The 24,812-nt window shown below is 39.4% G+C and overlaps 1 protein-coding gene across 4 annotated transcripts in view; it reads right to left on the bottom strand.

The window, feature by feature from the left end:
* Positions 1–1,486: 1,486 nt before the first annotated feature.
* LOC129780105 (peroxisomal acyl-coenzyme A oxidase 3) overlaps positions 1,487–24,812 on the bottom strand; it is a 40,348-nt gene continuing 17,022 nt past the window's right edge. For all 4 annotated transcript variants that reach the window (XM_055788042.1, XM_055788041.1, XM_055788043.1 and 1 more), the window contains exons 2-6: positions 11,831–12,009; positions 10,846–11,769; positions 10,313–10,787; positions 2,694–2,874; positions 1,487–2,634 (exon numbers count right to left, since the gene is read on the bottom strand). In XM_055788042.1, coding sequence (XP_055644017.1) covers positions 2,262–2,634; positions 2,694–2,874; positions 10,313–10,787; positions 10,846–11,769; positions 11,831–11,965 — 2,088 coding nt within the window. In that variant the 5' untranslated portion in view covers positions 11,966–12,009 and the 3' untranslated portion in view covers positions 1,487–2,261. The remainder of the gene's footprint in view (positions 2,635–2,693; positions 2,875–10,312; positions 10,788–10,845; positions 11,770–11,830; positions 12,010–24,812) is intronic.

Below are 24,812 nucleotides of genomic sequence, written 5' to 3'. Positions count from 1 at the left end.
TTGGGTAAGAAAATTGTATTGCAGAGCTCGGAACACTGCCACGGCTGCCTATGCTTTCAAAAACAGTAAACGGAAAAGTATTAAATTCAATCTAAATGCCTCGGCCAACGAAGAGAAGGGTTAAGGCTTTCCAACGTGAATATGTGAAAACAATACGATCAACGAAGGAAAATATTAAGGAATTATCAACATCGAGTTACTATGCGGAAGAACTTGTTAATACCAAAAGAGCCCCAATTCGCATGTGTTATAAATTTGCTCATGATACGCTCGCGTATAATCAGAATCATATGCAAATGCACCTTCTATATATATTTATATTTGCATTTGTTCATCGGAACATATCGTTCATACATTTTACTTTAGTATTGTATTGTTATTTGTTTTTTTTTTCAAATGTATTCAAAGACTCGTGTCAATGAAGCGCCACACAGTCTGATAAGTGAATTGATCTATTTACGTGTGCTTTGCTCTTCTCTCACAAACACTATTACCCCATTTTTACACGAGGGTTTACCTATACTACTACAATGGCTAGCTTCCACCTTCACCTTAAGGCTGTTTTAGACGATGCCAGTCAGCGCGCTAGTTGAAGTATCCAGTGAACAGAGAACAGACACTCTGTTCAAGTTACTTTTACCAGTATCGAACAAGTAATTGGCCTCTAACTTGAACAGAGTGTCTGTTCTCTATTCACTGGATACTTCAACTAGAGCGCTGACTGGCATCGTCTAAATCAGCCTTTAGCGTTTAGTAAAACGATGCTAATGACGCAACGCATTATTGTGTTCGACTAAATGGAAGCACACATATTTGAAGTGAAGTGTCAAAGCACAATTGTCGCAACGCGAGGCATAGCGCCGCATTCTGGTCCCACTTTTACTGTCGTGAATGAATTCTGATAATTTATGGCACTGGTGCTATCAAATATTTGTTCTAAAGAGTTCATTTCTAAATTCCTCGCCAGCGATAGTTTTTCTATTTCCCTTCTATTTTGAATAATTTATTTATTTATTATTTATTTGTATTTTTTTTTATTATTTCATGTAATAATTATAATAAATTCAATAACCACAATAATTTGATTTTTCTGAACAACAAACACAATTAATTTGCGCGTATTCTTGTTTGACCTGAATGCATTGAATTTTGATTGTAGAGCCCTTTACATATGTTTCTTGATCTAACAACTAATTATGTGTGGGGATTAATTTGAATAAACTTACCCCTAACAGGAAAACTCCGAACAACAGGCATATCCACCTCAGATAAGGCTATGTGGAAACATCCAAGTGCGTGATCAATCCAGAGCCGGATTATCCATGATGTAGCCACCCACTATTCGTGAGGAAGTGTAAAAATCCGGATGCCGCGTTTTACGATGCAGTTTCTCTGGATGCTGAATGGGGTTCCATTATGAGCAGAATAAACTATCGTCATAGTCCGCTCTACCTGGGAATGAATTCGGACCAAATACAAAACCATCTTCATACTCCACTTTGCTTTATTTCGTCACAATAAATGCAGGGTTCGACGTTGGTTTACTCGTTCTTCAAATACGCTCAAAACAATCGAAGCAAAGGCAACTGACCGATTTCCGTCGGCTTCTTCCGGACGCCTACATCACTCTCGCGGAAACATGTAACACTTAATAGAGAATATAATAGTAAAGAATATGGAAAACAGGCTTAAAGCGAACATCTTCAATTCACTTCAACATAATGTAAATATAGATAACTGCATTTTTGGGACCACTTGGGTTTTTTTCCGAACTGGAGATGGAAAAACGGTAACACGGATATACAATTATTGATTATATCACCCATCATGCAAAGGGGATGACAGCCAACAAAGAGATAGTGTGTAAATATAACAGGAATAAATAGACAAGCCGTTCAACATCTAAAAGTACTCAGAAGGTGTATAATGAGATGGTACAATGATTGGATCTTACTCTCGTATATAATATCTAGATTTCAAAGATAAGACACATGTTGCTTGATATTCCATAATATATGCGAATCGTAAAAAGATTCGTATCGATCTTCCCTCGCACAACAAATAGGATACATTGTGTTCGTCACAATTGGTGGTACGTTTGGAAAACTCACAGTTAGAATTCACTTCCGGAGGGAGGGGTTTTTATGTAGTCAACATTTACACCTACACAAAATGATTGATTGCACTTAACACACATACATTCCGTCCTGCTCTTCGTGACCCGTTTCGTTTTAAGACTGACTGACTTCGCTTCGCGCATTTTACAACTTCGACTTCATCTTGGTCGGGATGATATCCTTCCACCAGGAGGCCCGTTCCATTGCTCCAGGGTTGGTCATGAAAACGGTCTGAATGTTCTCATATAGTCGTCCGTCGGACTTTGCAAGCACGGAGTTGAGGACCCAGTCTGGTGGCGCGAGGGCGTCCGCCACGGAAACCGCGGAGTCCTTGAACTGTTCGCACGCTTTCAGCAGTGTGCATCGGACAGAATCTGCGAAACGCGGACCGCTGGCGAAACCCCCCGCGTAGAAAGTGGCCAGATGCCGATCGATGCACCACATCCCGTACAGGAGGTACACATTCAATAATACTGGCTTGAGGTCCTCCGAGACGTCATGACGCTCGCAACGAGTTCTGAAAGAGTGCACTAATAAAGTAACGTGATTTGCGAACGGGCGCGGGTTCAATTCTACCTGAAACTTTCCATTGCGTAATATTCTGCATACGCTCGACTCAGTTCTCTTGCGCGGTAAACCTGTGAATCGTTCCTTGCCTTAAACCGGTCAACGCCAAGCTGTTCCTCGTCGTGTTTAATTTTCTCCGAAGTTGACTCCAGAAGCCAACACATCAACCATTCGTAGCATTGTGTGATAACTGGAAGACAATTTTTGATGAATTAATCATTGTTTATTTTCTTTCAATTCATTTATTTTAACAGGGTCAGTTACATATAAGTTACATACAATTTTTAAACTAATAATTGAAAACAAGGTTACTCAATTCTATGGTGAATAGGATACGAAATCGATTACTCGGGGTCTACTCGAGTTTATTAGGGCGACATATTTTCTTTAGGAAGTGGAAGGGATACAAGGAGTGTGTGGCAATGTAAATGGTTTCAATAAATTCTTGATTATATTATTACTAGCTGACCCGGCTAACTTCGTCCCATCTCAAATTTATTTTTCATTATCACATACATGTTTTCTTCCTAAGCACACGTCCATGGTCCAATCGCAGAACTGTTTATTGATTGATCTTCTAATCTACCATTTATTATATTTTACTATAAAATTTCAGTACATCTACCAAAACTCGACATTATAATATCAGATTATTTTCAGACACAATTCTCGTGCAAAATTTTTCATTCACTTGCAAATAACATGTTTCTCCGTTACATGGAATAAATGTTTGATACAGAAAATATGATAGAATGAGGACAGCTCTAAATCGGACAATTCCTTTCTCGAGTTTTGCTTTGATCAACACATTCGGCGATCCATTTTTATTGATATAGATAGAAGAAGATGTGGGAGTGCGTTTTATCACATTAAAATCTATTTCTACTTTCGAACGAAGGTCAATTTCGTCACCGCAAACATCAAATGGACTAGCAACGCTTGTCAACATGTAATTGTAGAACACATGCGAATTGAATTTTTCGAATTTTCCCATCTTGCTTCAGAGATTTCCGAAAATTTTCAATTGTCATGTTTGGTTGGAATAGGTTTTGTTGAAATATGTGCAAACATTTGCGAACCCCTCTCCCTTCCAGAGGAGGAAGGGGTGTCATACCATCATAAAAACATTTCTTGTACCCAAAAACCCTCAAATCCCAAATTTGGATCCATTTGCTTGATTAATTCTCAAGTTATGCAGAAATTTGTGTTTCATTTGTATGGGAGCCCCCATTTAGAGAGGGAAGGGAAGTCGGGAAGGGAAGGAGTGTCGAACTACCATAGAATCGTTCATCGATCCCTAAAACCTCTTGTCGGTAGATCATCAAAGCAGCAGATGGGCCGTTGTCCATTCAAGCGAAACGTATCGAGGAACACTTGCAGTCGGTAGCAGATTAACAGCAGGTAAGTACTTTTCACTAAATTTCTCCTTTCAGGTCATCAGGTAACCAAGCAACTCAGGTAGGTATTCAGACTCACTTCACTAATTTATCTTCCTTTATTTTAACCTAACTTAACCACTAGTTTAAATTTACTCCATTTTCTAATTAAATGTCAGTTGCACAAATAATTTTTCTTCACTGAGCTTCGCTGCTCACAAAATGGTTGACAGCAGGTGTCGTCGGCCGGAAACAGATGTTGAGAGCAGGTGTCGTTGATCCGAAAAGAGTTGACGGCAGGCGTCGTTGAACAGGAAAAAGAGAGAGCTTAGCACGACGTCCTCCTTTTATACCCGTCGAGACGTCATTCGTTCGATATGCGTGAATGATTAAACGTCAACCAAACGCGAGACAAACGCATAATCAAATAAACGCATGACTGACGAACGAGGGGTTTTTCGCTTTTGTAGTTCCTCAATCCACAGCCAGTTGGCGCTCCTTCGTGTTGTCACGAACACCTCTATATGCTAAGTTTGATTCCATTTGTTTGATTAGTTTTCGAGTTGTTCAGCACCCTCCCCACCCCCCTCTTTAGAGAGGAGAAAGGCCAAATTTGGTTCCGTTTGCTTGATTAGTTCTTAAATTGTGCAGAAATGTATGCTTCATTTGTATGGCAGTCCCCCCCTCAGAGAGAGGGGGGACTCTCTATTCACCATAGAAACGTTTCGTATCCCTTAAAACCTTCGCATGCCAGAATTGGCTCCATCTGCTTGATTAGTTTTCGAGTTATGCAGAAATTTGTGTTTCATTTGTATGGCCCCCCCTAAGAGAGGTGGAGGAGTATCTAACCACCATAGATTCATTTATTGCACCCTAAAACCTTCACATGCAAAATTTCGTTTCATTTACTTGATTAATTCTCGAGTAATGTAGAAATTTGTGTTTCATTTGTATGGTAACCCCCCATTAGAGAGGGGAGAAGGTTCTCGAACTATCATAAGAACCTTCCCCGACCCCAAAAACCCCTACATACCAATTTTCATGTCGATCGGTTCAGTAGTTCCGAGTCCATAAGAATCAGACAGACAGACAGAAATCCATTTTAATATATACAGATATCTATTGTGTATTTACGTTTCAACTTATTCTACTGTTAGCTGCAACCAGTAATAAAGGTTACATTTCACACTAAAAAATCTTTCGCTATTTTTGTTTGTTCCATTCAGTTGTGAGTTACAGGGTGTTAACAATGGAGGTCAACAAAGAGAAAATTCGTTACATATTATCCTTTTTTTATAAATGCGAAAATGCAAGCCAGGCCGCTGGATTTGTGAATAGTGTTTATGGTGTTAATACTGCAACCAGAGATGCCAACCTTCCTGATTTTTCAGGATTTCCCAGACTTTTTGACACGTTCCCTGATATCCTGACAAACACTCAATTTCACCAGATTTTTCTGAAATTATCCTGATTTTTCCTGATTTTGTACTTTTTACATTATTAGAATGAAAGTTACCCGTAATAAATAAACAAAGTTTTCCTGGGTGGAAATGAGAATCGTCATAATAGTCTACATAAAACAATTCTCCGGTATAATGCTTAATCTTTCTTTTGTTTATTATCTACATATTCCGAAACGATTCGCTTCATCGGAGATATCCTGTCGACATTTATTAAACCTTGAAGTTGGCGTGAAAAAAAGATACTCTATCAGATTAGCACGCCCAAAGGCAGTTTCAAATCATTATATTTTGAATGAAAATAATTACTTCTTGTTTTTTGAATAGTCAAAACACGTAGTCCTAATTCTTACTTTACAACTGTGTCAATAAATTTTCTGATATTTCCACAAAAACTCACCATCATTAGCATAATGTTTCGAAATTGATCTCCAAGCTGAATTTAATCATTATTCAGCATTATTAAGCAGTCGATAAATTCCTGCAACTGCTGCTCGCAACAAACTAAACGAATTTCCAGAATTAGTCAATGCGATAGCTCTCGTATTCCATCAGGGCAGCGTCAAACTTCATGGCTCTTTGACAACACGTCAATTTAGTTTGGAGTCTGACTGGAATGTGCTATCCCACCAACTAAACTAATCGGATATTGCATCTTCAGATTATCACAGGTTAAAGTCCCTGCGAAATTCTCTCAAGCACACGAACTTCGACATTATGGACAGCATAGAAAATATCTTTCTTTTATATATAAAACAATGTTTTCGACGAAAAAGCAAACATATTCTGGGAAGATAATTTCTTTAAGCTGTGTGAAAGATGGCGAAAGATCGTGGAACAAAACTGCGCAGATAAATTTGAATAAATGTATGTCTGCGTATAAAATTCATGTGTTTTTGTTTCCAAAAAACGGTTCGTACTTTCCGGACAACACAATATTTGCATCCTGATTTCTGTCAACAAATGGACTGTTTGGAGCTAGCGATTAACCAGAAATGTCCAGAATTGGCCAACAGAAGTGAAGACTGTGAAAATGATAGACACATAATGAAGATACCATTAAAATTTTACAACAAAACGGTGCATATTTGACCCAAATCGGACAATCCGAAATATATTGAAAATAGTTTTTAATTTCACCCAAAATAATGGATTACTTTTTCCCCAAACCAATACTATTATTTTTATTAAAATCTTAAATCTATCAAATCTTAAAAAACACAACCACTGGTGCAACTGAACTTATTCCCCTTTATTCTGCACGGCGAATGAGGTTAGAAAGCAAAGTTTTTCGCTTTATTCCTTACTTTTTAGCTCCTATTTGATACCAGAATCGATAACATATGAGGGCAGGACTTCAAATCTCACCTAGTGACAAACTATAGTCACCCCATTCGCCTCCGGGACACCCTGACTTGAGCCATCTCACGTCGTTCGCCACGTGGAATAGGGGGCGGGGGGTTGATCGGTTGGACGCGGGCAGGGCGCTCGAAGCAAGAGAGATAGTTTTCCACCACCACCAAGAAGTAGTATGGGTGCTTCTTCGCACTTTCGCCAGTGAGCGACACATCACAATACAGGTCGGACTCGATTATCCGGGATTCCATTATCCGGAATTTCAGACTCGATTATTCGGAGTATTTTATTTTTGATTTTCGGAAATTCTGAAGAATTTGTATAAGAATTTTATATTGAATAGCCAATATGGGTATCAAATGAAAGGGATTAACAAGTAGAACACAGTTCTTTAAGGGGGTATTCTAGTCTAGAAATCTGAAAAAATCGAATTTTTTTTTTTACCATATTTCTGTAGTTTAGGCATTCAAGAATATACTCTAGAAAGGCTATATCGAAAATCCTATTATTTACCTAGTTAGAGCCATCTTAGTGATGTGGTATCTAACCTGTTACGGCCATCACAATGAACTTCAAACGCGTTTCTCTCGGAACTAGTTTTTTTCTAACTGGCGTACACGATATCTCAAGTTCTACTGAACCGATTTATGTAAAATTTATATGAAAATAATCTGCATACATCTCTCTATCGCATGAACCAATAAATTAATTATAACTTTTTAATTTTACTATTTTTAAAAAATCGGTAAACGCAAAAAAAAACGTTTTAAACAGAATTTTTGTTTTCAAACGGCCGCCATTTTGTTAAAACCCATGTTTTTGACTTGTCCGAGGTTCATGCCATAGCGACATCTTTACTGATTCAGAATCTGTTCGATTTTTTTGTTTCAGATAACCAGAAGGACTGGAATCGTGTACGCCATGGCACAACTTTTTTTTTTGAACACCCTCACTTCACCAGCATGTAACTATTCTAATTATGAATATTTTTTTTCCGTCCTATTTTTGTTTTATTGTTGAAAGATAGATAAACGAATAATGATATAATGGATAGTAAAAATATTCTTTGTTTTATTTTTACGGAGTTCGAAAAAACGTCCGAAATTCGTGTCTCTACACTAGAATACCCCTTAAGAAAAATGCAAATCCAAGATGGCAGCCACTACAAAATGACGGCAAATTTTCTCAAAATCCCATTAATATGGGTATCAAATGAAATGTCTTGACTAATAGAACACAGTTATTCATGAAAAATGCAAATCCAAAATGGCCGCCAACACAAGATGGCGCCATATACAGTTTTTTCACAACCCTATAAATATGGATATCAAATGATAGGGCTTGACTAGTAGGATACAGTTATTTATGAAAAATGCAAATCCAAAATGGCCACCACCACAAGATGGCGATGGCGACAAGATGCATTTTCATCGGAATATTTTGATGATGTACTGTGTTCTATTAGTCAAATAATTTTATTTGATACCAATATTGAGGGGATTGCAAAAAATACATAGTCAACCATTTTGTGGCGGCGACCTTTTCGAATTTATGTTGTTCATAATGTAGTGTATTCTCCAAGTCAAGCCATTCAGCCATTTTTTAGCCGCGGCCAAATTGAATTTTTCAAGATCATGGAACACGTAGTTTTATAATGGCAGTGGAATTAAAGGTATGTTACAAATTTCAGATCAATCAGACACACAAACACTCAAACATACATACAAACAGGGCAAGCTGAATGATTAAAAGTAATCTCTTGGACTTTGAATTTTTAATGATTTACTGTGTTCTACCAGTCAGGCACTATCATTTGATACCCATATTGATGGGGCTTTGAAAAAAATATGGCGCCATCTTGTGGTGGAGGCCATTTTGGATTTGAATTTTTTCATAAATAACTGTTTTCTACTAGTCAATCTCTTTCATTTGATACCCATATTGATGGGGTTCTGAGAAAATATGTAATCCGCCATTTTGTAACGGCCGCCATCTTGGATTTGCATTTTTCATAAATAACTGTATCCTACTAGTCAAGCTCTTTCATTTGATACCCATATTGATGGGGTTTTGAGAAAACCCATATTGATAGAATTTTGAGAAAATATGTCCATAATCCGCCATTTTGTACCGCCCGCCATCTTGATTTTCAAGATCACGGAATATGCAGTTTTATAATGACATCAGAGATAAAGATGTGTTCCAAATTTCAGATCAAACGGTCAACAGGAAGGGGGCTAAATTTCTATTAATGTGGTACACTGCCGTTCTACGCATAGTTGTCCCATGTTCCAAAATCAGCAACTGAGAAAAACGCAATCAAAATTTTCTCGCATATTTGTCTACCAAAAGCTTTAAGCATTTCAATTTAGCAATACACCGGGTTTTTATAAGCACTATACTATTGTTTTAACTCACTGAATCAATCGTGCTTGATTACGGGTTTAAACATTCATGGTGGGACTGTTATGCCTAGAATGTTAACATGGGACAATTGAACTTGATGTTGTTTTCTGATATACCATTTTTTGTGTTTTTCCGAAAGATTACACATAGAAACATCGTTTTATGAAGAAATGAGTGATCTGCAATACCTTCGCAGAATATAAATCTAATTGTTATTAGGCATTCGCTAACAAGGTGTACACGTGTTCTGGTAAACTTTTTCTTATTTGTTTGAGAATTAGTTCGTTCTTCCGAACCAGAAATGAGTGCATCAGCCCTGCTGAAAGTGTGACATGAAATTCTTGTACTTGAACCGATTTATTCGATATTGATCTACAAAAATAAATGGTGGAACAGTTATGAATAGAACATGGGACAATTAAGGAACAAACTATATGTTTTTTTTTTGAGTTTTTTTAAGATTACGCATAAAAATAACGTTTTATGAAGAAAGGTGAAAATCATCAAAAAGTAACATGGGACAACTATGTGTAGAACGGCAGTACAGCGCTACAGACAAAGTTACAAAGTCATAAAAATACAAACATGTCCAAGCTAGATAAAACCGTTCAATCAAAAAGTGCAAATCATAAGTATATTACTTTTACCGAGAGAAAATTATTTTTTTTATGATTCCATTATCCGGAGGATTCGATTATCCGGAGTGAAAAAAATTCAATACTCCGGATAATCGAGTCCGACCTGTATGTGTAATTGACAACCGATATCCGATGACAAAAGTAATGGCGATAATTTGGTGAACACCAGAAGCCAACTACTTTGCCAGACTTAGCTAAGATAAACTTTCCTTCTCCTGCTGATATCGCGAACAATGTATTTAATTCACGCGCCATATAAACAAGCACCAGGGCAGAGAAAAGTATCTGTACTAACAGTATCCGAACACGCTAACGTACACAGAACGCGTGCGACTTTTCGAAACTGTCGGCGAAAAATGAATCATTGTTTATAGGTGCTCAAAAATACTTACATTCTGAACTCTCCACCCGGCAGTTCGCGCGCACCACCGTGTCAAAGGTATTCTTCAATATAAGCTCCCTTCGCTCGATGAAATTAGCCGAGCCCACGGGACTCTCCACCTTGAATCCGTTCCACTGCCGTAGTAGCCAATTCGATGCCTGCTGACCGAGCACATTGTTGTCACCCTCGTAAGTACAACTGGGATCATGATTGTTCCTCAGCTCCCCAAGGTTGGCCGCCTTCAAGTAACCATGGCCTCCGCATGCTTCCCGCGACTCCTGAATAGCATCCCGCGCCGTCCACGTAACCAACGGCTTCGACGAGGACACCAGCGCGTGAATCTCCGAGACGATCTGCGTCAGAAGCTCAAACCCATTGGATTCGGCTTGAGATTTCTGAACGGTTTCCAGATAGATCTCGGTGAGGGCAAACACCGACACCTTAAGTATACAAGCCGCTGCTAAGTACGGAAATATTCTCCATTGCTGAAAACGGTGACACCTTCAAGCATTTTCGTATAATGACGGTGAAACGGAAACTCACGTGAAGCTGATACTCAATAATAGACTGCTCGGGTCCATCCTTCTCGGGTCCGAACTGCTTCCTTAGTGCCGCGTACCGCACCGCAATGACTGCCGCATGCGAAAGTGTATTTGACGATTCTTGCATAATCCCTAACCGACCGGCGGAAAAGGATTCCAACACAGCGCCCAGAATCTTGCCCGGTTCGTTGAAGGTGCTCTCGTAGACACCCTCCGGTGTAACGTCTCCCGCCCGATTCAACATGTTCTCCCTCGGTATCCGATAGTTGTTGAACATTACGAACCCATTATCTATTCCGTTGAGGCCGATTTTCTCCCCAATATCACCAACAATCACCCCCGGATATGGTAGCAGTGTCTTGGGATCCCTGATCGGTACCAGGAAACCTTGTAGGCCATGGTTCTGTCCATCACTGGTGTACAGAATGGCAAACAGTAGTGCTATCGAGGCCGTTTTACCCAAATTTCCAACCCAAGCCTTGGCCGCCTCAAAATCGGGTGTATTGATAATAAACTCTTGCGTTTTGGGGTCATATGTGGCCGTTGTTCGACACCGCTTGGTATTACTACCATGGCTGACTTCCGTAATGGCTAGACAGGTGATTATCTCTCTATTCCAGGCTGCATTATAGATGGCCGAATGCCTCTCTGTACCCATCGCTAGCAGAGAATTCGTGAACAGTCCCACCCCAAGGGCAATCTTGACCGACATGCTGGGACACACCGCATGCAACGCCTCGTTGATGCTCATCAGATAGCGCACCCTGTACTTGTAATCCATCGAGTAGATGTCCGCGGGAGCGAGTTCCAAATCCGCTACGCGGTTGACCTGTTTCGCCGCGCGTTCCTTCTGCTGGTCGGCGGACAGTGTCGAGGACAGCGGAGTGAACAACGGTTCCGATTCCAGTTTGCGCCAGACATTGTACTAAAATTGAATAATTCGTAACAATTATATTACCAGCAGCAGTCATAATGAACAATCAAACCTTTATCCGTATCAGCGTAGGGTCCTCCAGTACCAGCTTAAAGTCCTTCCAGTTGAACTTTGCCAGCCCTCGGTACTCGCACAGGGGACCTCGCGGTAAATCCGGTATAATGCTCCGTTCGTCATCTTTCGGCATTCTAGCGCTGAATGGTGACGGATCGTTTTGAACGAGTTAGCTAGCTGCAAGAAAGAAAAAGACCAGATCGAAAACAACTGAATCCATAATTGATCTTGTTAATCTGACCGACTTGTCTCATTTCAGTTAACAACTGCATGCAACGGGGACAAATTTGAGCCGCTTAGCACCCATAACTAACACACCGTCATGTGTCGCGCATATCGAACGCTCGTAGGAACAAACATACAAACATTACTTTTTTTGTCGCTGCTTTGTCTCATTGGGGCAAGTAATTTGATGCCTTGAATTTGCACGACCGCAAATACGTGGCCGCGGAGTCGAATGTTCGAAAGTATACACGATGAATATGAACCTTTTACAAAGCGGGGCTAATTGGTAATTCCAGCCATGCTATGACTGGGGAAGCTATGTCGGAAATTGGAGTCGATAAGGATTGAGTGCAACGATGACTTCGGAAATTGATTGATTTGAATCGTGTAATCCAACTAAACTATGAATGAAGTTTATGCCGTTTCTAATTTTTTATCAATTGAAATTAAATGGTAAATTGATGAACATTAACGAAATGTTGCACGGGTTTCAAAATTCTTGTTACGGAATCAAAAAAAGGCAAAAAATGTGTTTTTCTGAAGTGGTAGTCCAAAAAGAAAATAAATTTGTGCCCATTAAGGTGGATTCATTATTTATCTTTTTTTACAGGCTCAGTTACATAAGTTTGAAGGAGTCAAACTCCTAACAGTATTGTTACTAGTATGTATTAACATTTTTCCTTAAGGCAGTAATCTAGTCTAGAAATTTGAAAAAAATCCATATTTTTTTCTACATATTTCTGTAGTTTAAGCATTCAAGAATATACCCTAAAAAGGACTTATCAAAAATCCTATTAATTACCGGGTTAGAGCCATTTTAGTGATGCGGTATCTAACCTAGTACGGCCATAATAATGAACTTCAAATGCGTTTTTCTCGAAACTTGTTTTTTCAAACTGACGTATATCGTGTAAGTTCTACTGAACCGATTCATGTCGGAATTATATGGATACAATCTACAGGCATCTCCATGAACCTCTAAAAAACGATATACTATTTTTAAAAAATAGGGAAACGCAAGAAAAAAACGTTTTGAACCGCATTTTGTTTTTCAAACGGCCGTCATTTTGTCAAAAAAGTTTTTTTTGACTTGTCCGAGGTTCATGCGATAGCGGCATCTTTACTGATTCAGAATCTGTTCGAATATTCTATATATATATGAATATTTTTCCTTCGTTCGATTTTTTTTATTGTTAAAAGATAGATGAACAAATAATGATATAATGAATAGTCAAAATATTCTTTTTATTTCTACGGAGCTCGAAAAAACGTCCGAAATTCGTGTCTCAATACTAGAATTATTTTTTCATTAATCACAAAAAGTTAGACATTAGATTTTGCAATGTTCGAGAAGTTTAGACAATATCTACATTTATAGAAATATGATTCAAAAAATGGTGGGATCGACGATCGATTAGCTTTGAAGATCTTTTTCGACGAAATCGAAAAAATCGGAAAAGTATCGATCGTTTCCCGGAATGTGCGTCTTCGAAAGAGGGAAGGAACTTTCATCGTCCGAAACAAAACTTTTTGTGGGATATTTTTTACAAACCAACGGCATTGGGATGTCATCATCGAAAACTGTTTCACAGTGTATTCCGAGGCTCTTTTGGCACTTTATTCTAACTCTTTTCAATGTTTTGCAGATGTACTCGTGAGAACAGTTGAACTTTTCGTGGCATCTTGTTGACTTAGTGAATCCTTTTGTTAAAAGCACGATAAAAAAACAAGTCCTTCTGCGATAAGTCGATAGTCGATAATTTTGACTGGTCTTCCACTACCTTTCTCGCGAGTAGTAGTTTGGGATATGGTAAACAGTCAAAGCCGCTTTTTCGCTTATATAATGTTATTCCGTCCGAGATTCCTGTGCAGTTTTTGAGCAAAACGGAGCAAGCATGAACAAAACAAAAAATACTTGCAGAGAAAAGGGAAAGAGAGCTAACACATACACACTCTCATTTCTCTTGGAGCTCTTCTGTTGTTTAGCACAGGGGCCCCGAAAAAAAATCCAAAATTTTGGTTGCCACCCGTGCGCTAAGAATTGATATGCTAAAAATGAAACAGAGTTATTTATGAAAAATGTAAATCCAAAATGGCCGTCACCACAAAATGGCGCCGTATTTTTTTCGAAGCCCCATCAATATGGGTATCAAATGAAAGTGTTCGGTTGAACTGGTAGAACACATTAGATAATGAAAAATCCAAACCCAAGATGACAGCAGTTCCCAAATAAACAATCACTTTTTAATGGTTTCATTCAGCTTGACCTGTTTGTATGTATGTTTGAATGTTTGTTGGGGTTGTCCCACATTAACAAAATTGACCCCGTTGCTGTTGATTGATTGATCTGAATTTTGGAACATTCCTTTAATTCTACTTTCACTTTCATTATAAAAATGCGTATTCCAGAATCTTGAAAAACTCAATTTGGTCGCCGCTAAAAAATGGCTGAATGGCTTGACTTGGAGAATACACCACATTATGAACAACATAAATAAAAGGTCGCCACCAAAAAATGTTCGAGTATGTTTTTTTTGCAATTCCCTCAGTATCGGTATCAAATGAAATGATCTGACTAATAGAATACAGTACATCATCAGAATATTCCGAAGAAGGTAAGGTAAGAAATAAAAATTAAAAAAATATAGGAGGTTGTGTCCAAGACACTACCGCATTGTTGACGTAGAACTACGTTGTTATTTTATTCGAGTCGCTTGTTTATAACTTCGGATATTATTTTCTAATGCTGCGAAATTTCAGAAATAACTATTTAGTAGAATGGTTTGGTCACCCTGAAATAGTTTTATTTATTGTACGATCAGTTGACCAGCATCAAACAAGCATGTATACAGAGCCATACATTGGTGGCTCGAAGCGACTAGAAGTAAAAACACTTCGCATCATTTTGCGCTCAAAACGCTTCTGTTAACACTCCTATACTCGCGCATTGGTCTGTCAGACCGAGAAATCAATAATTCGTTCATTTCTCAGAAAACATCAACACTACGACTTTGCGATTCTCTCTAGCTTCGTTATTCGTCGTTCGTCATCGTTTAGCTTATCGCATGTGTTGGTACAATGGGGACGTGTGTCACTTTTTCAACACTTTCGGTCTGACACACCGACGCGAGTATAGGAGTAACTTTTTTGGACAAGTGCCTTTTTTATATTCTAGAATATTGTTGAATGAAATGTATAAATTAATGTTAGTGGCGTGGAATATTCATTGAATATAAAGCATAAGATCATTACCGGACTATTCTTATTTGATTTCAGTGCCTTTTGTAACTGGATTGAACGGATCCATATATTAACTATTCGTCGATATATTCGTCGTTAGAGTCATACGTTCAAAAGCAAAATATAAATGTTTGACTTTCGTATAATTATTCGCTAAATATAATGGTCATACATATACACACTTGTGAAATAATTTCCCATGTGGAAGAACTGTAAACAGTAAACTATAAACTAATCGGTAGCTTATAGTAATTTTTAACAGTTACAGTTTCGGGGATATTTTTTTTATAATGGACAATATCGACAAGAAAACATGAAAAATAAAAGGAAGTTTCTAGAAATCCTTCATATCATCTTTTTAAGCCCCATTTAAAAAAAAGAAATTAATTCTTAGTTTACCAAGAAAACAGAGACAAAGAATATTAGAAATATGCAAACTTTATATTCCAGAACCTTTATCATCTGGTAATTATCTAGAAGGTCGTTATACATTCTTCTCTTCGATAAAAGACTCGAAAAACACGCAACAACTGCATGAAATGTAAAAAAAAAATGTTTGTTTCGAGCATGCAGTTATGCTATGTTCTGATTCTTACTCCAATGAAACCACAATCAATTAATACGTTTTTATGTTATTTTATAGCTCTTTATACTTCCATGAATTATATTCAGTTGCTTACTTTTAATTAATAACAGTGAAAAATTCGAATTTCGTTACTTGTGTCGGAGTATCAAAAATTACTCTATTTTAAAGGCTGAATTAGATGACTATTAAAACATAATAAAGACGAAGAAAACATATTTTTTGGAGTTTTTTGACGTAGGACTACGTCTAACCGGAAGATATAGGGGGTGAAATGGAAATCTAGGCACTGAACAAGTAGGAAAAAATGCAAGATTTGGAACGCTTATAACTCGAGCATTTCTCAATAGATCGCAAAGGTTTTTGCATCAATTGATAGGAAATATATCTACGCATCTATCATAATGAATAACATTTCATTTTTCTTGAGATAAATAATTGAATAATTGTGAAATATCAAGCATTGTCAAAATGCACTATGTGCCCATTTTTGATTGGTCCATTTTGTGCTCCTCAAATCGTACCGACCAAAACGGGCAACCAGAGCAGCAGCGAAATAGAATGAAGCACGATTGGAAAGGAAGAAGAAAAAAATGAACGAAACATTGGTCGCAGTCTCACACATGCGTAATTCTCGAGCCAGCCAGTCAGCTTAAAAATCCCCGCTCCGCTGCCGTAACGATCATTCTCATTCAAACCGTACACCACATCGGTTCGCATCACAACACATCAACAAACCAACCCAAGCAGCCATGCCTGGACATGGTAAAGGAGGAAAAGTGAAGGGAAAGGCAAAATCCCGCTCGAACCGTGTTGTTCTGGAGTTCCCCGCAAGGGTAGCTAGGCCGCAAGGGTAGTATGTGAATTTGGCAGTTGTTCTGAGCTTATTGATAGTTGGGGACTTTCCCGATTATTCAATTTTCACCAATTCTTAAATTGTTTCCAGATTGAAAGTACAGTAATTTACAATTAATTCGACATTTAGCTAATTGGACTGACATGTAATGCGACTCATTTAGTTGGACATTTTTGTAAACATAGAGATCCAAATTATGACCCCACATTGAAAGTCGACACTGTACCACTGTCATCGCAAATGTTCAATTACAGGATAAAATTACCTCCAATGCGACACTGAGTGGCGCTTCGGCACGTCGCATTGAATGTAATTTACTGTACAACATGTCACAAAGCTGGATGAGAAGAAATTTTCCAACTGTGAAAGCTGTGGAGAGTGGCAACAAATCGCTAAACAGGAAGGTTTAGCCGAACAAGATGGGGATATCGAGTGATAACAAAACAATAAACTCTTTAGACTTTTTGTGATCCTGAAAAGGACCCTTTTTAGCCTGTATGTGAATCCAACGAGCGAACAAATCGTAATGAATGTATTTTTTTGCCATCGCTCCCTTCGTTCGTCTCGTTGGACTCGCCCCTTTGGCTGAGTCTGCCGATTTGTCTCTAACCTGTGAGTGTGTACCGCTAGAGTATAAAACACGCGGACCCCAAAAATATATCTTATTTTCTTTCAAACCGTAAACCCGTGTGGTTGTACGGCATCGGCATCGTGTACTCAACAAAGGAAGAAAAGAGAAGGGAAAGGCAAAATCCCGCTCGAACCGTGGTGGTCTGCAATTTCCCGTAGGTGTATCCGCCAATTGCACCGGAAGGGTAGCTAGGCCGAGCGCGTTAGTACCTGTGTACCAGTCCACCTAGCCGGCGTTATATAGTTTCGGCCGCCGGAGTGATCGAGTTAGCTGACAAAGCTGCTCGCGACGATAAGAAAACCTGCATTCGGAACAGAACACATTCGGTTCGGTGGACATCAAGACAACAGGCAGTTGCAGCGAGTGGCAAACGCAATCGCAAAACGGCATCAGGTAGCAGAAGAAAAAAGTTTGTTCTTTATACAAACTGCTTTGGTGGCAATTTTTAAACCACGAGTACTAAGTTTTCTAAATTGGAACCATTCCATAAAACACGGCGCTTATCAGGGCCATTAAACCTTTCAAAAAAGAGTTTACGGAATACAGTTCAATGCATTCTAAAATAATATCCAAAATAATAATAAAACACAAATTGATTTTTTTATAATTTGTTTGCCATGATGAGTATGTGAATTTGGCAGTTGTTCTGAGCTTATTGATGGTTGGGGACTTTCCCGATTATCCAATTTTCACCAATTCTTAATTTGCTTCTAGATTGAAAGTACAGTAATTTATATTTAGCTCGACATTGAGCTAATTGGATGGATCTGTAATGCGACATTTTTGTAAACATAGAGTTCGGGGTCCAAATTATGACCCCACATCGAAAGTCGACACTGTACCACTGTCATCGGAAATGTTCAATTACAGGTTTAAATCGCCTCAAATGTGACACTGAGTGTTTCTCCGGCACGTCGCATTAAATTTAATTTACTGACCAACATGTCACAAGCTGGATGGGAAGAAATTTTCCAACTGTGAAAGCTGTGGCGAGTGGCAAACGCAAAAGCTAAACAGGAAGGTTTAACCGAACAAGATGGGGATATCGAGTGATTAAACAGTAAACTAATCCATTTTTCAGGTAGATAGGTAGGTATTCACGTAGGAGAAGAAAATAAAACAATATATTTGAAATATATATTTAACAAAAGCTGTCCCCTTTGTATAGTCCTACGTCACTCCGGTTATGTCCCCGACATTACCCACCCGTCTTTTTCATTCAATCATACCCTCTTCTTCAAAATAATGCCAATAAAGCCTGAAAAATACACAATGGCAACATTACAGAGAAGTTCAATTTTCGGTCTATGACACCGTGCGCGAGTATACGTGTTATGATTTTGCACGCGAGTACAGGAGAGTTAATATTACAGGCAAGAAGAAGGTCTTTTGTGTGGGGGATAGGGACCGCACAAAAAAAGTCGAATGAAAAAAATCGTGCAAAACTTCACCATCAGCTTTAAAAAACCGTGTTCGGTACACATTTTGAAAAAAAACTTTTTTCGTGCGGTAGATAGGGACCGCTTAAAAAAAGTTTCCCCCAAGAAAATAACTCAAATCCACGCCATTCACCGTTCAATTTCCTTTTGTTTCCCTGCTTTGCGATGGACACTTTGCCTTTTCGGTTGCGTGTGCCTGTTTTATGCTTTTAGTTGCATGTCGAAACGTGTTGCTGTTAGAAATCATGTCATGCAAAAACTTAGAAAAACTTAGAGCATTTGATGAGTGGAGGGGAATAATTTCAGAAGTGGATCATTGAGACGCAAATATGCTTTTTTCGCACTGAAATGCATATAAACCATCGAAAAAAACTAAATGAACGATAACTTCGTCGAATATGCTTCTTTTCATGCACCACACAAAAAAAAAAACGCACAAGAACAGACAATCGCACAAAAAAAATCGCATAAAAACAGGTTTTACTGTACTTGCTTGGAAAAAAGTTGCATTGATTTCTCATGCTCGTGATAAGCGCAGCTGTTATCCTTAGTGGAGAAAGTTTTGCTACTGGCAAGCGAAACCAAATCACATACAAAATTTCAGAATGACATTTATTTTCATGGTGACTAAACAAACAAAATAAACTCGAAGAGTAGCATTATGATCACGATTAATGCAAATGAAATCCTAGTTGAAGGCAGTTTTGCAACTGGCACGCGAACCCAAATAACTCTTAATATTACAGTACGACATTCACGATGGTCTAGCTTGGTATTCCCAAAATAATTATATGGCACAAAACTTTCACATCTGCATCGCCAGAGCGTCAGTTCAATTCATTGACGCAATGTCGAAGGCATCAATTATGCCCTTATGACGACGGAAGACAAGCGATGTAAACTGGTTCGAGTAATGAAAAAGACAGAATATTTGCCTCAGCATAGATTCATTATACATACCCTAGCGCAAATATTCCCCTCTACTCCTTTATATTCATCATCACGACTGCATAATTTGCACCACCAAACAATCGTCCATCATAGCACTAAAAAATTAAACGATTGTTGCTCCGCGACAGGGCCAATGCACACGAGAGCAGATACAAATGGGGTTTCAGCGTAGCGAAGATGTAACTACTATTTTTACGCACGGGTCACGAAGCACGCACGCATGCACACAAATATCCATATATCGATGGCTTGAAGCAACTATATATACACACACACTTATCTCCGTTTTGCGTTCTCGTCAACAGAAGGCCTTCCCTGTTGATATTGCCGGTCTAGATGTCATCCTTGGTGGAGAGTTTTGCTACTGTCATGCGAAACCAAATCACACGCGAAATTCCAGAACTGTTATTTTCTTGGTGAGCCGATGATACCCTAGCTTGATAATTCCCCACACAATTGTGTAGTTCAGAACCTTAATGGAATGGCATGAGTTTGATGTAAAGATTGCAATGCCAGAGACATCTGTGAGTAAGTTATTTGGTCGCATCCACAGCTCAATCCGAAACGAAGATATGTGGTGACGCAAAACAATGAAAAACAAGCGATTTTTATTGCTTAGTATCTAGAACAATACTGAAAGTTTGCCTCAGCGAGATTCAATATTTATGCTCTAGGCAAATAGTCAAGGGGAATCCCTTCGATCTTCTTCCTCTTCTTTTATTTGTGCACGGAGACTTTTAATCATTCTCTTTCGTTGATCGCCGATAAGTTGCTCGTTATTGACGGCATGGGTAGGGAAGCTCACAAATGAGCAGAGCAAATGTATGGGAGAATGGAAATCCTTCTAGTTTTCATCAATTGATACCCGTGTACACACCAGTGGATTGTAATATATAGCATGAAAAACAAATCTTGGGGAATTTTTGATTCGTTTGGTATGTAAATCGTCAAAATCCGTTCGCGGCAAAAATAGATATTAACGTTAACTTTATTTCATAAAAACGTGACCTGTTTTCTGATTTGGCAAACCTAATGGAAGAAGTAGTTCTACGTCCAAAAAAGTTGAATAGTTTTTGTTACGGGAGAAAATCGGCGACTGGCGGACTCGAAACTGGAATCGAACATTTCCCGATACTTTTGGTACTTCGATCGACCAGGCATTTAACCCCTTTCCGTATTATTTAATACGTCACACATCAAGTAATTTCACTAGCCTGCTGAGCATTCTAGCGCCCTATGTTATTCAAGTACCCACGAGTGAGGCTCGATGTGGTACGGGAAAGGGTTAACTTCACTTCGGAACACTAGGTAGTTTCACCAATTCACTGTTTTACTTCGAAAGTTTATTTGCGACAGAACATTTCACTACGATGGTTGATTTGAAACAGAACATTTCCCTCTGATGGTCTTATTGTAACTGAACATTCTCTACAATAGTTTAATCGCCACTGAACATTTCATGTCCTATTTATACTGTACACGCTACAGTAAATTCTATTGTTGCAGTTTTGCTCGGGTATTCTAGAATATTCGCTATAAACAATGGGCCTTTGTTTATAGCAGGTTCGTTTCCATACGTTCATATCCTATGACAATGCGATTGTTATTGTTTTGCTTCTGCAATGTTATTGTTTATATTGTGATAAGTGTTTGTTAACGACGAGTCCCGAACGTTATGGACGGAACGGGTAAGTGCCTTTGTTATGTATTTATGTAATATACAGCCATTCCATGCCAAACCGATATAGCGGTTCTCAGATTTTCGTCAAAAGTGTTAATTTTTTTCTTTATCGCAAATTATTAGACCCGTATTTTTTTCATTTTTTTGTTAGGGTGACCATTTTCATTTTAGGGTTGTCCGAAAAGTCAACTTTTTCCTTTTTTCCCAAAAATAACTTTTTTCGAAAATTCATAACTTTTTAACTACTAAACTACTACTTCAGATGATCGACATATCAAATTAAAGCCAATCACCTGGTTTTTTTTGAAAAAATACTACACCTGTGAAAAATATGAATTCTGTTCTAGTATTCGTTTTTAATTGTTCTCATAGTCTCGGGACCAAAGGCACTATATATTTTAATATTTTTTCTGAAAAGCTAAGGATTTTTCACATAACATATGTCGAAACCAAAGTGACATTTTTTTCGTTTTTGATTTTTCAAAGGTAACCACTGGTCCAAATAATCATTTATCACTTTTTTCCAAAAATTACTTTGCTTTTTTGAAAAAAATACAAATTTTCCAATTTATTGAATTTTAGTCGCATACATCCAGAATAGAAATATTGAACGAAGACTGAAAACATATTAACTTTGAAAAATCATCAAAAAATAACACTTCTCTGATTTTGGATATGTTATGTAAAAAACCTCAGCTTTCGAGAAAAAATATTAAAAATATAGCATGCTTGGTCCCGAAACCATGTAAACTTTGAAAAAAAAAACCAATAAAATAAATAATTACGAAATCAAAATCCATTTTTTATTTTCGCATGTCTAATATTCTTCAAAAAATTCTATCTAATTGGCTTTAATTTTATGTGTCGATCATTTGAATCGGTCCAGTAGATCAAAAGTAATGAATTTTTGTGTTGGAAAAAAATCATTTTTCGAAACATCGGTTAACTTTGAAAAATCATAACTTTTTATTTATAATGATACTACATCCCATTGAGAGATTAGATCTTCTTCACAATTTTTCGCCAATAGTCCCGATCCATGGCTGCAGTTCTCCAACTCCCGGCTGCACCGATTCTTGCCAAGTCCTGCTCCACCTGGTCCAACCACCTCGCTCGCTGGGCTCCTCTCCTTCTTGTTCCTACCGGATTCGATGCGAACACCATCTTTGCAGGGCTGCTGTCCGGCAATCTTCCAACATGCCCTGCCCATCGCACTCGTCCAGCCTTGGCGACTTTCTGAATGCTGAGCTCTACGGCGAAGTTGCGCCAGTTCGTGGTTCATTCTCCTTCTCCATACTCCGCTTTCCTGTACACCACCGTATATTGTTCTGAGCACTCGGCGTTCGAAAACTCCAAGCGCTTGTGAGTCCTCTTCAAGCATCGTCCATGCTTCGTACCCATAGAGAACAACCGGTCGAATTAGGGATTTGTACATGGTACACTTCGTACGGGGTCGGAGTTTGTTGGACCTCAAGGATTTGCGGAGCCCATAGTAGGCACGACTTCCATTGACAATGCGTCTTCGAATTTCACGGCTGTTGTTGTTGTCAGTTGTTATCAACGAGCCAAGGTAGACAAATTCCTCTACCACCTCGAGCTCGTCGCCGTCGATCACAACACTACTACCAAGAAGAACTCTGTTGCGATCAGTCCCTCCAGCTAGCATGTATTTAGACTTAGACGCATTGATCCCAAGCCCAATCAGCCCTGCTTCGTGTTTCAGTCGGGTATACAAGTCGGCTACCGTCGCATGTGTTCTTCCGATTATGTCCACGTCGTCGGCGAAGCAGATAAACTGACTAGACTTGTTGAAAATCGTGCCCCGCATGTTGAAGCCCGCTCTCCGCATAACACCTTCCAGCGCCACGTTGAAGAGCAGACAGGAGATTCCATCGCCTTGTCGAAGTCCCCTGTGAGTCTCAAATGATTCCGACAGCTCACCTGAGATCCGCACACTGCACCGCACACCGTTCATCGTTGCCTGAATCAGTCTTGTCAGCTTTCGGGGAAAGCCGTGTTCGTCCATGATCCTCCATAGCTGTCGTCGGTCGATTGTATCATATGCGGCCTTGAAGTCGACGAAGATGTGGTGTGTAGGGACCTGATACTCGCGGCACTTTTGGAGGATCTGCCGCAGTGTAGAAATCTGGTCCGTCGTCGAGCAACCGGGCATGAATCCGGCCTGATAACTTCCCACAAATCTACTTACTATTGGCGATAGGCGGCGGAAGAGGATCTGAGACAAAATTTTGTAGGCACCATTCAGGATTGTGATGGCACGATAGTTCCCACAATCCAACTTGTCGCCTTTTTTATAGATGGGGCAGATTACCACGTCCTTCCACTCCTCCGGTAGCTGTTCTGTGTCCCAGATCCTGACTATCAACCGGTGCATACACTCTACAAGTTTTCTCGGACCTCCCTTGAAGAGCTCCGCTACGAGGCCATCCTTACCAGCTGCTTTGTGGTTCTTGAGCTGATTAATGGCCTCCTTAACTTCACCCATCGTCGGGGGTGGTACGTCGTCGTTGTTCATTGCACCGGTGTAGTCCTCCTCAACGCCGTCTAGGTCTCCTGTCTGCGCGCTGTTCAGGTGTTCATCGTAGTGCTGCCTCCACCTTTCGATCACCTCGCGTTCGTTCGTCAAGATGCCTCCTTCCTTGTTTCTGCACATTTCGGCCCGCGGCACAAAGCCTTTGTGCGAGGCGTTTAGTTTCTTGAAGAACTTCCGCGATTCTCGAGAACGATAAAGCAGCTCCATCTCCTCACACTCTTTCTCTTCCAGGCGGCGCTTTTTTTCCCGAAAGAGATGTGTTTGCTGCCTTCGTTTCAGTCTGTATCGTTCCACGTTTTGTCGAGTCGCTCGTTGCAGCATGGCTGCGCGTGCTGCATCCTTCTCGTTCAGGAGCGCTCGGCACTCGTCGTCAAACCATTCGTTCCGTTGTCCTCGTTGTTCATACCCGATGACGGTCTCTGCTGTGCTGCTAATTGCTGATTTTAAGGAGTTCCAGCATTCATCGAGGGGAACAGCATCCAGTTCGTCTACCCCCGGTAACGCAGCTTCAAGACGCTGCGAATATGTTGCAGCAACGTTCGGCTCCTGTAGTCGTCGTAGGTGGTACCGTGGTGAGCACTGGTGTCTTATGTTATTGACGACTGACAGTTTAGAACGCAGTTTGACCATCACCAGGTAGTGGTCTGAATCGATGGTAGCGCCACGATAGGTTCTGACGTCGATGATATCTGAGAAGTGCCGACCGTCCATCAAAACGTGGTCAATTTGTGTTTCTGTTTGCTGTGCTGATCTCCAGGTGTAACGGTATTGGAGGCTGTGCTGGAAGAAGGTGCTACGTATGGCCATGTTCTTAGAGGCA

Source organism: Toxorhynchites rutilus, chromosome 3 (genome assembly GCF_029784135.1).
Source record: "Toxorhynchites rutilus septentrionalis strain SRP chromosome 3, ASM2978413v1, whole genome shotgun sequence".
In the NCBI taxonomy this organism is placed as follows: Eukaryota; Metazoa; Arthropoda; class Insecta; order Diptera; family Culicidae; genus Toxorhynchites; species Toxorhynchites rutilus.
This window is presented reverse-complemented; position numbering and strand designations above follow the sequence as displayed.